Raw genomic sequence first — 14,119 nt, forward strand, 5'->3', positions numbered from 1 at the left:
GGTCGACCATGGCCTGAGCGATTTGAATGCTGATGACAAGGGCGTCATTGTGTGGTAGATCAAGGCCGATTAAGTCTTTTTTTTTGGAAGCCGATCACGGGATCGTCTTCTGCCAGTGAGAGGCTAGTTGAGACTTGGGAGATCATAGTAGCCTGTTTGATCTTCCTCTTCTTTTCTTTGTTGGTCAGTCCAGACTCCTCGGAGTCGGCTAGGATTGTGTTAATCCTTATGACCTTCTGGGGTGGCTCCTTGGCGGTATCGCGGTCTTCTATCTGCTGGATGGCCTGCCTCGCGATGAACTCCGTGCAATGACCTTCTCTCACGAGTTCTTCAAGATGCGCTTTCCAAGCAAAGCAATTATTCGTATTGTGCCCATGTGTCGCATGGAAGGCACAATATTTTCTGGTATCCCTCTTGTCCGGATCTCCTTTCAAGGGTGAAGGTCTTTTTACCCAAGGTTTGTCCTTCACTTGGGCCAAAATTTGGTGTATGGGGATAGAGAACTTGGTGTAGTTCTCTTTCGTCGTGGCCTCTCTTTGTGGGCGTGGCCTGCCTTTGTCTTTGTCCCTGCTGCCAAGCCTGTCGCATCTTTGTTCTGCCCGCTTAGCCGGTCGATCTTCCTACTCAGTGGACTTCTTCGCAGCGATTCGATCGTCATCCCAGAGTGCATAGGGTTCTGCGGTCGCTAAGACCTCTGCCAGAGTCTGGCTGAGAGTGATAGTCAGCTCGCGGTATAAGTCATGTTCTGCTGGAAGACCTTTCTTGAATGCGGAGGATGCGATTTGGTCATCGCACCCTACGATGTTGGCCTTCTCTGCTTTGAACCTCTTGATGTAATCTCGAAGGGATTCCTCGGGCTTCTTGCGCAGGTTGAACAGATGGTCGGGGTTCTTCTTGATCGTCCGATAAGAAGTGTATTCTTTAGTGAAGATGTAAGTAAGCTCCTTGAAGCTATTGATCGACCAGGATGGCAGGGTATGGAACCAATCCTGAGCTGCTCCTCGCAAAGTCATTGCAAACACCTTGCACATTAACGCGTCTTCAGCTTTGTAGAGGATCATAAGGCTCTTGAAATGCTTCAGATGACTTTCGGGGTCGGAATCGCCTTTGAAGCATGTAAAAGAGGGCGTTGAGAATCGTTTCGGAGGAGCAGCCTGCTCAATTTTGATTGTGAAAGGTGAGGAGTTTGCTCGGTCTACCTCAATGCGTAGTGCATCTTCGAAATTTTTGCCAATCTTTAAGTCTCGAAGTCGGTTATTCACAAGCTTCTCAACGTCTTCTGCACGCATGGCTAGTCGGTCACGTTGATGATCTTCGCGATTTAGACGATGCTGATTGACTTCCTCATTGGCTTGCGAGGGTCGACCTTCTCGGTTGCGCTGTCTAGGCGGAGTGTTGGTGGACTGCGCTTGTGAGGGATTTCCAGTAGTTTGGCGACGAGAATTGGTTCTTCGAGAGCGAGTAGCAGAGCGCCTTTCTTCACGGTCCTCATTGTGATGATTGTCGAGTTGACCTCCCTGGGGGCCTATCCTTTCGCGAATGTTTCTCTGCGAGCGAGCAGCAGAGCGCCTTTCTTCTCGATCCTCGTCTCGATGGCCGTCAAGTTGACCTCCCTGGGAGCCTAGCCTTTCATGAACGTCTTCCTGCTGGCCCAGGCGAGCGTGGATGTCAGGTCTTGGGCCTAGCCTGTCGCGCACGTTGGTCCTTAAATTCAATCTGGAAGGAAAACTTCGTCTGCTCTGAGTGTGGCTTGCGGATGCTTGCGACATGTCCGCGAGCTGATCTCGTTGTTGCGCATTTCCTTGTCCGCTTACTCCTGCTCGACCTGCTTGGTTCCGGCTGAACTGCCTATCGGCGCGTTCGTTTATCCTTCTCTCTTCGCCCTGTTGTCCAAGGCCAAGGTTTTGAGCCAAGTTTATTTGGTTGAGGAGCTGCCTCATCAAATTGTTTTGGTCGTCCATTCTCTGAGTTAGCTGGTCAACTCTCAGATTAAGGTCTACTTGACTTCGTGGATCGGGAGGAGAGAAATGTGTGGAGCCCAATTGCACACGGGCTAGGGTTTCATTGGATGTGTATGTGGGAGTATGCGTCAAGCGTGGAGGCAATGGAGGGAATGGTTGAAGTTGCTCCAAGATTGGGCCAAAGTCGGCGGTGGTAGTGAGCCCAACTAGATGTGAGGTTCCACCATGCTCAACGGTGGTGCTATGAAGGTGGCTAGGTCCGGCCATGGGGCCTTGAGATGGTACGACGGCGGCGGAGGCCGGTGCGGTGGTCCTCACTGCGAGTCCGGCAGGTGGCACGGTGGTTTCAGTCACACGGGGTGGCTGCTGAGGGTTCATGGCGGCGAGAGGTGGTGGGGCCGCCATGTCGATCGTGGGATCGTGGGAGGAGTAGCTTTGGGCCGTCACGGATTGAGCCATAGCGGCGGTTTTGCTCCTCGTGCGCTTGCTTCCAACCATGGTTGTTTGGAAGGCTTTGGTGGATTGGAAAATAGGAGGAACGGATTCCTTGAGCACGCGTTGAGTATAACTCGTGCTCTCAATGAAAGCACCAAATGTTTGTGCAAATAATCTCACGGGAGAATATTCGCTTCTGGATCCTTCAACCTTCGATCTTCCTTCTCTCTCTTCCTCGATTCCTGTAAAAAAGATTGGAGTAAATAGACCACACCCGGGGGGTGTTGGCCAAAGGCCCTCCGATGCCTAAGTTAGTTCGAGTGTTTGTAGGAAAACAATAGCTAAGCAAAGGGTACGGAGTTGTATGTAGGGTGTAAACCGGGTGGCGGAGCCGTGTGTGGTGGCCGGAGCCGTGTGGAGAAAATATGGAGAGTGGAGAGGGAGAGAGAGCTTCAGGTATTTTTCTCGGGTATAAGGAGTAGGTTTTAAGTACCTTGAATGATGAATGAGGTCGTCTATTTATAGGAGCCTCGGGGCTAGGGTTTCGTAGGGATCGAGTCGGATTGATAATATCCGAATTAAATATATTATCTCTTAAGAAGATAATATCTGAATTAAATGATATTATCTTCTCTTTATTAGGATAATATCTTAATTAATGATATTATCTCTTTAAATAAAGATAATATCATATTAATTAAGATATTTATCCCAATTAATTAATTAGCCAGATAAACTGGTTTAATTAATTAATTTAAGAGATAATCTTCTTTTCCACGTGGCGTGCCCCTGATTGGAGACGAAAATATATGCTCCCACAGTTTGTACATTAAGGAGCAAAAATGATCAAAAAGTAATTGAGAGGATGCAGATCCTTAGTAATTTAATGATTAAAATGCGAATCGGGCACAAATTTAGAGACTATTCTCAAAACCCTTAGTAATTAAGTATTAGATTTCTAATTTAAAATGTGTGCTGCTATGTTTATTCCCATATTTTGTTTGGTGGTAAAAGAATTAGTAAAACATATCACATAATTAATCAAAATTCACACTGATTTTACTGCGTAGTGGGGTACATTGTGAAACCGAAAGTTGGCATTGGTAAACAGTAATTGAATGCAAGTCGGTGGAGTTTCTGATTTATTTTCCAACTATTGCTTGGTTACAGTAACTGAAATTGTACAAATCTTACATTTGATTAATTAGATTGTTGTTTGTCAAACAAACTGTAACAGTTTTAGTATCTTTTGGTGTGTTAATTAAAGAATTTTCTTATATAAAACTTACAAGCGATATTCTACTCTAGGAGAAGGGAGATTCGAATTGGAGTGCAAGGGGACAAACACACTATCCTCACCAACTACTCTAACCCACACATGTACTAATTAGAAAAACTTCTTTATTCTTGGTAAATTCTCAACAAGTTACATCTTTTGGAAACTAATCGTATAATAATTAACTCCGTCTATAGACTCACACAAATAAATTAGATAGAAATGCACCGGGTAGTCGTGAGTCAAAACAATGCAATGAGAATGTGGGAATGAGAGAATGAGGAAATATGCAAATGAATTTATGTCTCTTTTTTCTTTTCTTTTTTATTGGGGCTGGTCAATGACTTTATTTATCCATGTTGAACCGAGTATAAGCATTAGCCAAATGAATGCATGTCTTTCTGGTGCTACGAATTACACCATGTATCCTGTGAAAGTTTGATCAGAATCCGATTTCTGACATTCTGAAATTTCATGGTGCTCACCAGTTTAGTTGATTCACAGGCGTCATTATTGCTACCATGCTCGATTGCATATTATGAATTTTCTCACGAAAACGCAGGAATCTTCAAAATACAAGAATGCTTACCTATTGAAGCTTGCCTTGAGGCAGTGGCTTGGACATAAAATTACTCAACTGCGAGGATGGTTTGAAAACAAAATTGCTCAACTGCGAGATTGCCATTGAATTGACGAAAGAAATTTTGTGAACTGACCAACTCTTTCAACGAACTATTTAATTACTTGTAACAAACTTACAGACTAGTTACTCACTAATGTAACAAGGGTTAACAACAAACTTCAGTTAAGCCTGCATTACTGGCTTTTCCGGGTTCAGCCAACCTTGCAAGTGTTTGTCACAGCAGATGATTTTGAACTATCACTATTTATTATTCATCTAACATAGCTTACATGTTGGAAACAAAAATCTAAAACCACCAGAATACCAGATGAAGTGTTTGCATAAATCAACTAAATTGCTCACATATGTGAACCTAAAAAGGCACGCACTTCTGCCATCTATAATTCGAATTCAGATCATATTGGACAATGGTATTCTCATTGAAATCATCAAGATTCAAACAAACAAAAAATATGACGATACATTTGATCTTACATTAACTAAATGAAATGACCTGAGAAGCAAAAAGTGTCAGAACTAAACCTGCAAGAAAGCTTGAGGTAAAGGTCAGACATTCTTTAACTTCTTCATCTTTGAAGGAGGCCATCGGCCTTTCTTCCTCAGCTTCCGCTTACGAACAAGTCTTTTCCTCCGAAGTCTTATTTTCTTCGCCAGTTGCATCTTCGCCTTCTGCTCTAGCCTTTCTTGCAGCTTTGACTCCAAGGGAAGCTTGTCAACAGGTACTACCTCTTTCTTGGTATCTGAAACTGGTTCACTACTCTGTGTTGGACTGGTGCCATCAATGTCAGAGGAAGCCTTAACAACTACTGATGGAAACCTTTTGACAGCGGGCATACGAAGGCGAACTCCACTGAAAGATTTTGGATGTGCATCAGTGGGTTTCAATTGCAACCTGGAAACTGAAGACCAAAGGAAAAAAAAAAACAATTATCATATGAATATGAGCTGAATGAGATGCAACATTGGCAAATTACGAAACAGGAGCAACAAGGGAGTGAACACATTTATATAATAGAGTAGTTTACAAATAAGAAGAAAGAAAATACGATTAGCAAAACCCAAATGCAGAGGAAAGTTGAAGTGTTGAGGACGGAAGCGGCAGGAAATAAGATTAGAAAAGCATAGGAAGAAGAATGGGCGCATGCCAGGTGTTTGAGGGAAAACCTGAACGAGTGTTGAGTAAGTAGTAGATAAGGCACACCAAGAAACATAGAAACCAACCAAAAACAGCCAGTTAAGGTTTTTCATTTGGCGAAGTTAAATGCAAATTTTGAAGTAAAACTAATAATACACAACTGAAAAATGCAAAGCCACAGATACTAAAGAAGAGCATCAAGTCCCAAGCCTCATATGCAATGAAGGTTCGTTCTTCTACCCAAAATACACAAAACCCAACAAAGTTCTTATGTTCAATTGCATTCTTACTGTTTTCAAATTACACTTGGCATATATAAGCCTTCCAACAATTGAACCAACAATGTCTTAAAAGTAAATGGAGAAAACAATTTGGGGGTAAGGGCGAGAGAGAGAGAGAGAGAGAGAGAGAGAGAGAGAGAGAGAGAGAGAGAGGCAGAGCTTACAGATTGCAGTTGCAGCTGTTGAAGATGATGATGTTGGAAATGGAGAAGAAGAACGAGAGGAAGCGGTGGTGAGAGGCAGAGGATTGGAGTAGAGAAGAAGACCCATTTTCGTGCTCTCTCTCTCTCTCTCTTCGTCGTCTCTCAAGACTCACGGTTTTGGTTGGTTAAATGTCCGGGTTTTGGCCTTTTGGATAAGCCGATGAAGTTTTATAATACTGGCCGTTGGTTTTAAACTAACGGTTAAGATTAGATTTCAAAATAAGGCCTATCTGACCCGTGCTTCGGATTCTTTTTTTCAATTTTTCGTCAACATACTTCGGATTCTTCAGGTTCTCGAATTCATGACTTGTCTTAAGCCATCTCTAACCTACGAGGCTAAATTCAAAATATTTCAAGTTTTAGTCTATTTCTTTCACAATCTAAGAAAATTAAAGATTAAAATTTGGTAAAATTCAAACTTAGGGCAAAATACCAGTCCAACTATTGTGAAAGGGGCTCGCGCTGATGCAGCTGTAGACTTTGTCACGCGCTCATGACAACGGCAACAATTCAAACATTTCCCCCCTTTTTTTTTTAAATATTCTAATAGCAACCCAAATCAACAATCTATATCAAATTCATGTTATTTTAACAGTTAAAAAAAAAAATCCAACTATTGAAATTTAAATTCAATGGTCAAAATAATATTTTAAATTAATTTAAATCATATTCAACCCAAAATTCACTCTAAACTCTATAAATACGCACCCATTTCTCAAATAATCTACCAAAAATTATAATATATTACAAATTTAGTTATATACCCAATCTTAGACATAGTCTTACAAAGAAACCCTATACCCAATCTTAGCTGTCAATTTTTTCAATTTAATGGCAATTTCATAGTTTATTTGTGTATGTAAAATACCTATATTGCCCTTATACTATGGATTTGAGAGAGAAAAATCAGATCTGGCAAAAAACCAAATCAAATTCATTTTCTCCTTTCTCGCTGGTGCTTTCTCGATGTTGAAGCAAGAGGAGCTTCCATTGAAGCTCAGTCTCAGGTCCAACTATATTCTTTATCTCTGATATACAATTTTCGATATTTCACCTTCGATTTCTTGTTCTAAAATCGTGCTTCTATTCTTTTTTCTTTTTTTTGGATTGTTCAGAACCTTGAATGAACCTCGATCAGATGCACCTATCTCTACTCCTCATCTTCGAGCTCTACTCCTCTTTAGCCACGTAGTTGTCGTCGTCCTCGTCGTCCTCGTCATCATTGTCGTTGGCATTGTCATTTGTAGTAAATGAGTTTTGGGTTTGTTTTTAAAGCGCATTCCATGTGAGTTTTTTTTTTAAAATTTTATTTATTTATAATAATTTCAACCCTTATTTTGGGTAGGGCTGGGCATCTCATCCGAATTATCTGTGAACCGACGATTTGGTTTGGTTGGGTTAAATAATTAATTTTAATTTTAATTATTACGATCCAATCCATACTGAAATGCTTGGTTTGGTTAAGGGAAACAATATCCCTCATCCGACGGAAACCGTTACTGATATGATATTTATACTTATTTTTTTATTTAAATACAAAACAAGAAATCAAAGTTAAATACAATTAGCATTTTGTATCACTCCCTTATTACTGTTGTATCACTTTTTTATCCCCATTGTATCACTACTTTATCACCATTGTATCACTTCTTTATCACCCGGGTACTGTTGACAAGACTCGACCCAAATTTTGCTTTGGAATCTGAGCCAGACTGTAATGATCCAAACCAAAAATTCATTTTTATCAATAATTTATTTTTAGAAAAGACGATTTTGCCCTCGGAATATTTTATTAAGAAAAAGGTGACTTTTGATCGAGAAGGAATTTAACAATTCCGCTTGCGCCATTACATAGAGTACGATGAAATGAGTTCATATGCACGTAGTGGGCCCGAATCGGAGTTGTAACGAGAGAGTTATGGTCAAAAGAGTCTCAGTGGCATAACCGTAAATATTTCAAAGTTCTATTTATAAAAACCTGCTCAGCTCTCTCTCTCTCTCTCCTCGCGCCGACCTCCCTCCCTCTTCTCCCCACCTCCTTCTCTCCTTCGTATCTCTGGCCACCGACCACGGCTGTGGACGAGGCCGGTACCAAAACGACTTGGACGACGTCTGTAATAACCCAAAACAAAATATCTAAAAAGAAATAAAATATCTAAAAAGTAGGATTAATATCTTCTAGTAAAAAGACAATTTTGCCCTCGCATTATTAACTAGGGAAAAAGTTGACTTTTTGATCGAGAAAGAATTTGGGAATTTCGCTTGCGCTGTTGCGTAGAGCACGGCGAAATGAGTTCGTAGACACAAAGTAGACCCGAATTGGAGTTGTAACGAAGAAAATACGATCAAAATACCGCGAGGGGCAAAATGGTAATTTGGTCAAAAAGTCAGATTTTTATCCCTCTCCTTCTTCTCTCTCCTCTCTCTCTCTCCCTCCCGCGCGACTCCGGTGACCTCTCTCCCTTCCGATCGAGACAGCGGCCACCACAGGCCGTCTCGATCTCCGCCGTTGGTCCCAATAGCTCCGCCACTCACCCGCCGTTCTTCTCTGACCAACCTCAGCCGCGGGGACGCCGGAATCTGCCATTGTTTGCCGATTTTCAGTTCAAACTTCCAGCTCGTTTTTCTCCTTCAATTCTCCACCAAATCGATCTAGTAAGGTATGGTTTCTCAGCTATTTTTCGTGTTCTAGCTGATGGATGTATGGGTTTCGATCGATTTTAGCTCTAAAGGGTTCGATTTTTGACTTGAAGTTTGGCCGAAACTTCGGCCGCCGCGATCTACTGTTTCTGGTCACTTTTTGGGGTATGTCCAAGAACAAAAGTGACTCCAAATGGGGTGTTTTACCTAGGATAGGAGTTTGGAGTCTTGGTTCCAAGATTTTTCGACCACCCAAAATCGCTTTGGACACCCGAATCTGCCCGGCGTGCTGGGGCGCGTGGGCGAGGGTGGTGGAGTAAATCTTGGCAGTTTTGAGATCCTCGTGTCGTCACGAGCGCGTAGGATTTCACGGATCTCGATTCGGAGTCCGTTTGAGCCCCGAACGGATTTTCCATATCGCTTGATCCTTGGGTTCAGTGTCGTCTAATCGTCTGATCGCACTGAACTTTGGATATGTCGGTCTACATGATTTCAGGATCGTGTAGGATTCGACGGATTGCGAATCGGAGTCCCGGATACTCCGAAATCGCGAACCCTGGAGCTAGGGTTTGGATTTTAAGCGATAACGCGATTTTGACCAATCCGACCGTCCATTTCGGACCAAATTCGCGGAACATGGTTCCTTCTCTATGAGGGACCTTCAGAGAAGCCCAGATTTGCCATTGGAGACCGTGGACCCACGAGGTCCCGGATCAGCCGGTCTGGTAGTTTATCGCTTAGTTAAGCGTCGGATCTTCCAAACCTAATCTAAGTGTCTGAAAAACTAATGTGGGCATAGGAGTAACTGAAACAAGTGCACGTATTTCTAGGAGCCGGGGCCAGGGTATTTAATTTAAGTTCTTTTTATTCAGCAGTTTTTTGATTTATTATTCATGGATAATCAGGCACCAGAGGTCCAGTCGACCCGCTGGAGGGACCTTCGAAGGGTTCAACTAGCTCGGACCATCAGTGAGTGGACTTTCTTTCATAAACGATTTTATATGCATGAGTTATATAAATGATTTATATAAATGAGATTACTTAAATGATTTTATAATGATTTTATACCAACAAGCTTTTATAAATCAGTTTATATGGGTTAATTTCATTATTTGATCTTGAAGAAGTTTTATGAACTATTTATTTCGAACGTGGTTTGTCTGTACAATGCTTTGATTTACGTGTTGTTTAGTTACTGAAGCTCCAGTAATATAAAAAGCAGAGTTTGAGAATTCTATCAGAGGAGATAGCAGTTAAATTTCAGTTTCACAAAAAGGCAGTGAGTTATTAGATTTTCCTAAAAATAGTTTATTTTAGAACCACCATGTACCCACCCTTTATTTGGTGATTACCCAGAGTTGGACCGATGTCTACGGACATCCAGTCCGATTTCAGTTACGTCAGTGCATTTGACTTTGCCTCACGAGTTACGGGGACGCTCGGACCTTGAGCACCAGGATTTGCGGCTCGGCAGACTTGGTGTCCCGAGACCTGCCAGGATTTGCGGCAGTTTGCCAGTTTGCGGCTCGGGTAGCCTGTGTGACGCCCGAGACCTGCCAGGGAATTGACGGAAAAGACAGGGGTACAAATATGTGGTATTTTCAAAGGATTTTGAGTTTCTTTTATTAAATTATGATTTTTAGTTATTTTAAATCAGTTTTTCTGATTTTTCAGGCATAGATACCTTTATATTTGTTCAGTTATGCAAGGTTTGAGTACAGAGTTTTTATACACGTTTGATTTCAGCACTTTTATGAAAGCTTTGATTTCAGTGGTTTTGTATGAAACTTTCGAGCTTGAATATGACTGATATAGAATGCCTTGAGTTGAATATGCCTGATGCAGAAAGTACGTATTCAATTTTATTTAGCTAAATTTTCTTTTTACAATGGGGGATATTATGTTATGAAAATTATTTTGAAGAACATTATTTTTGTCCACTCACATTTCCAACCTGTTTTTCGCCCCCAGGCCATAGAAGTACGCAGGATCCACCACCGGGCCATTCTTAGCTTCCATGTCTCAAACCAGGTATGGTATTGTAGAAATCCTCACAACCCTGAGGGACTCAAAGAACGCTCCGATATCCATATGGAAATGTAGTGCTTAGAGTTGAAATTGGTTGATTGACTATTCTGGCAGTTGGTGAAGAATTATTAGCTTGTTTAACAGGTGGAAAACTTTGGGATTAGTCAAAATACATGGGAGACTCTGCCGAATTTTCGGCAGAAGTCTAAGGAAATTTTAAAGCGATATTGAAATAAGAAGGGTAAAAAGGTCATTTGTGCCCGACATTCGCCAGGTGTCGGACACGCACAGGACTTGGCTCGAATTTCAAAATGGAAATTGGGTCGGGTCCTGTCAATTTGGTATCAGAGCATAGGTTTTACTTCCTGTAGACTTCGCACTCTGTGCATCCTAGTTCTCTTCTCAAGTTGGGCCCAAATGGTGGTGGTATCCGTAGGAAAATTAGATAGTTATCCCGACGTAAGGGGATGAGATTCCCAAGTTGGACAGGAACGGTACAGATGTTTGAACCGGCAGAGAAATCCCTTGTTAAAAGCTTGTTAAGAGTTATACCTACTTTACTCAGTAAACAAGGAGACTCTAACATATAGCCAAGAAGTCCACCCGTGAGATAGGTGGACCAAGTAAAAAGGAGTGAGAATTATAAATTGGGTTAATGGTGGTACCGAGGAGAAAAAAAGAAGATTAAATTGAAAGAGAGAGTAGATTTGGGAAGTTCTGGTTGTTTTACAAAAGAATAGAAAATTGATGGGATTTAGTTAAGGACGATACTAGAATTCTTTAATTTGAATTGGACAAGTATTTCAGAGCCAAATGTGATAGTCAGTCTTATCTACAAGTCTACAGAAGGCGTGAATGCAATAGTTTTTGCCGTAGAATAGAAGATAATGACTGGATCAGGATACGAGAAAAAGGTTTCGTGTACTGTTGTTATTAATAAAGATTGGAAGGTAAGAGGTAGCACCTAGTTACGATCAGGTTAATAGTTGGTCCATGTGGATGCTGTGGTGGTGTATACCCCAGTCAGATAATGGGCAAGCCAAGGGGTACGCTCTGCGCACAGTATCTGGATGAAGGTAATACCAATCAGGAAAAGTTTAAGAGAGATACTACAATGATGATCACAGTTTCCAGTCAACGAATGGCCGCAAGCTTGGAGGCCATCGAACTAGAGTTAGTTTCAGTAGAGGTACCAGCCAGGATGATAATATTGCAAATTGTTCTAAGGCTGGTGTAACCAGAAGTATGGAGAGACAGGTGGTGATAAGCTCTAACAGGAGAAGTTGCCCTAGTGTGCCAGATGTGGTTGGTACCCTTCTGGACCCTGCTAGTGGAAGGCCAGTCTCTATAGTGTAGAAGTAGAAATCCAGGTTAAGTTTCAGTTGGACTTAGGTAAAAGAAGCTTTTGGACCTTGATTTCAGCTTAATACGTCAATTCACCCTAGACAAACGACCAGCTTAAGAAAATGACTCAAATGGTGAGAAAGTTATTGAGACATGATGAACTACAGTTTCAGAAGGATTTGAGTAAAAAGATGCTGGTTTGAGAGTATGCCTTAAGTGTCAGTTGTTGGATTTCATTGGATTAGATGTCTCCAAGAGATGCCTTACTCGAGATATGGTATGGATCACTCAAGTATGAAGATAGAATGTTAAGCAAGGTCCATTGGAATCTGGAAGTATTGTAGGAAACAAAGAACCTGATTGGATTAAGCAGAAAAAACCTCAAGTAACCAGGATTGGCAAGAAGTTATGCAGACACTAGAAGAAAGATCTTCAGATAAGTATTCTCGATAGTTATCGCCTGAGGAAAGTATAGTGAGAGTTAAGGAAGCAAGGGAGTCAATCCTAATTGTATTAGACCCAAGGAGATAAAACAAGCAATTCAGATTTTGGAAGGGAAAGTAATTAGCTTTCAGTGATATGTGTAGTATAGTAACCCGAGTAGCAAGTACATGAGCAGTTTTTCCCCCTCCGGAAAGGACAGAGATGCAAATTTTGAGGACGAAATTTTTATAAGGGGGGTAGATTGTAAGAACCCAAAACAAAATATCTAAAAAGAAAGAAAATATCTAAAAAGTAAGGAAAATATCTTTTAGCGAAAAGACAATTTTGCCCTTGTATTATTTAATAGGGGAAATTTTGACTTTTTGATTGAGAAAGAATTTAGGAATTCCTCTTGTGCCATTGCGTAGAGCACGGCGAAAGGAGTCCGTAGACACGGAGTGGGGCCGAATCGGAGTTGTAACGAAAAAGTTATGGTCAAAAGAGTCTCAGTGGCATAACCGTAAATATTTCAAAGTTGCATCTATATAAACCCAGACTCTGCGCGAAACGGGCCCCCGACTTCCAGAAGGTGCTGGCGCCGCCTCCGAGCTCCAATGGCCACGGGACCGGTGGCGTTGGAACCGCCATCGAGTCCCCTACCTTCTCCAACCGACCTCAACCCGGGGGCCGCCCTGAGCTGGCCGGAAAATCGTGTTTTCCGACGGAGGTTCGTCCGAAGCTACCCAAACTTCCAGCTTGAAATTCTCCTTCGTTTCTCCACCAAATCGATCGAGTAAGGCACCAGGAACCCGACAGAATTGCAAAGGAGAATTTCGAAGGGTCGCAGTAGCTTGGACCATCTGTGAGTGGACTTTCTTTCATAAATCAGATTTCATGAATGATTTGATGTGCTTTTATGTAAATAAGTTTTATAAATGAGTTTATATTGATTTTATATAAATAAGTTTTTAGAGATGAATTTATTTGAATAAGTTTCTTTATTTGATATTAAGTAAGTTTTATTACGGTTCGGAACATGATCAGTACAGTAACAGTTCTATAAATCTATGCTGCTTATTTATCAATTATAGAAACAGAGTTTGAGGTTGAAATCAGATGAGACAGCAGCACAATTTGTGATTTCAGTTGTTATTCAGATTTTTCTAAAGGCTTTTATTTTAAACCCACCTCGTACCCATTTTCTTTATAGTGATTACCCAGAGTCGGACCGATGTCTACGGACATCCAGTCTGATTATAGTTCAGTCAGTGCACTTGACTTTGCCTCACGAGTTACGGGGACGCTCGGACCGTGAGTGCCGGAATTTGCGGCTCGGCAGACTTGGTGTCCCGAGACCTGCCAGGATTGCGGCTCGGCTGACTCTGTGTCCCCGAGACCTGCCAGGATTGCGGATCAGGCTGACTACGGTCCCCTGTATCTTGCCAGAGCGGCTCGAGTCGACTTGGTGTTATCGAGACCTGCCGGCGGATCAGGCTGATCATAGTCCCCTGATTTCGCCAGTTTGCAGCTCGGGTAGACTGCGTGGCGCCCGAGACTTGCAAGGGGAATTGACGGATATGACAGGGGTACAAATATGTGGTATTTTCAAAGGATTTTGAGTTTTCTTTTATTCAATTATGACTTTCAGTTATTTTATACCAGTCTCTTTTATATTCGCGCATTTATATCCTTATATATTTGTTCAGTTATACGAGTATATTCGTCAATATGCTTTACATGCTTATTTCAA

The 14,119-nt window shown here is 41.7% G+C and overlaps 1 protein-coding gene across 1 annotated transcript; it reads right to left on the minus strand.

Moving 5' to 3' along the window:
- Window positions 1–4,539: 4,539 nt before the first annotated feature.
- Window positions 4,540–6,059, minus strand: LOC117619043 (50S ribosomal protein 5, chloroplastic). The gene is made up of 2 exons (XM_034348862.1): window positions 5,896–6,059; window positions 4,540–5,214 (listed from the first exon to the last, which is right to left on the minus strand). The coding sequence occupies exons 1-2, from the start codon at window positions 5,999–6,001 to the stop codon at window positions 4,862–4,864; spliced, it is 459 nt and encodes a 152-aa protein (XP_034204753.1). The 5' UTR covers window positions 6,002–6,059; the 3' UTR covers window positions 4,540–4,861.
- Between the last annotated feature and the right edge of the window lie 8,060 nt (window positions 6,060–14,119).

The sequence above is a fragment of the Prunus dulcis genome, chromosome 2 (assembly GCF_902201215.1).
Source record: "Prunus dulcis chromosome 2, ALMONDv2, whole genome shotgun sequence".
NCBI lineage: Eukaryota > Viridiplantae > Streptophyta > Magnoliopsida > Rosales > Rosaceae > Prunus > Prunus dulcis.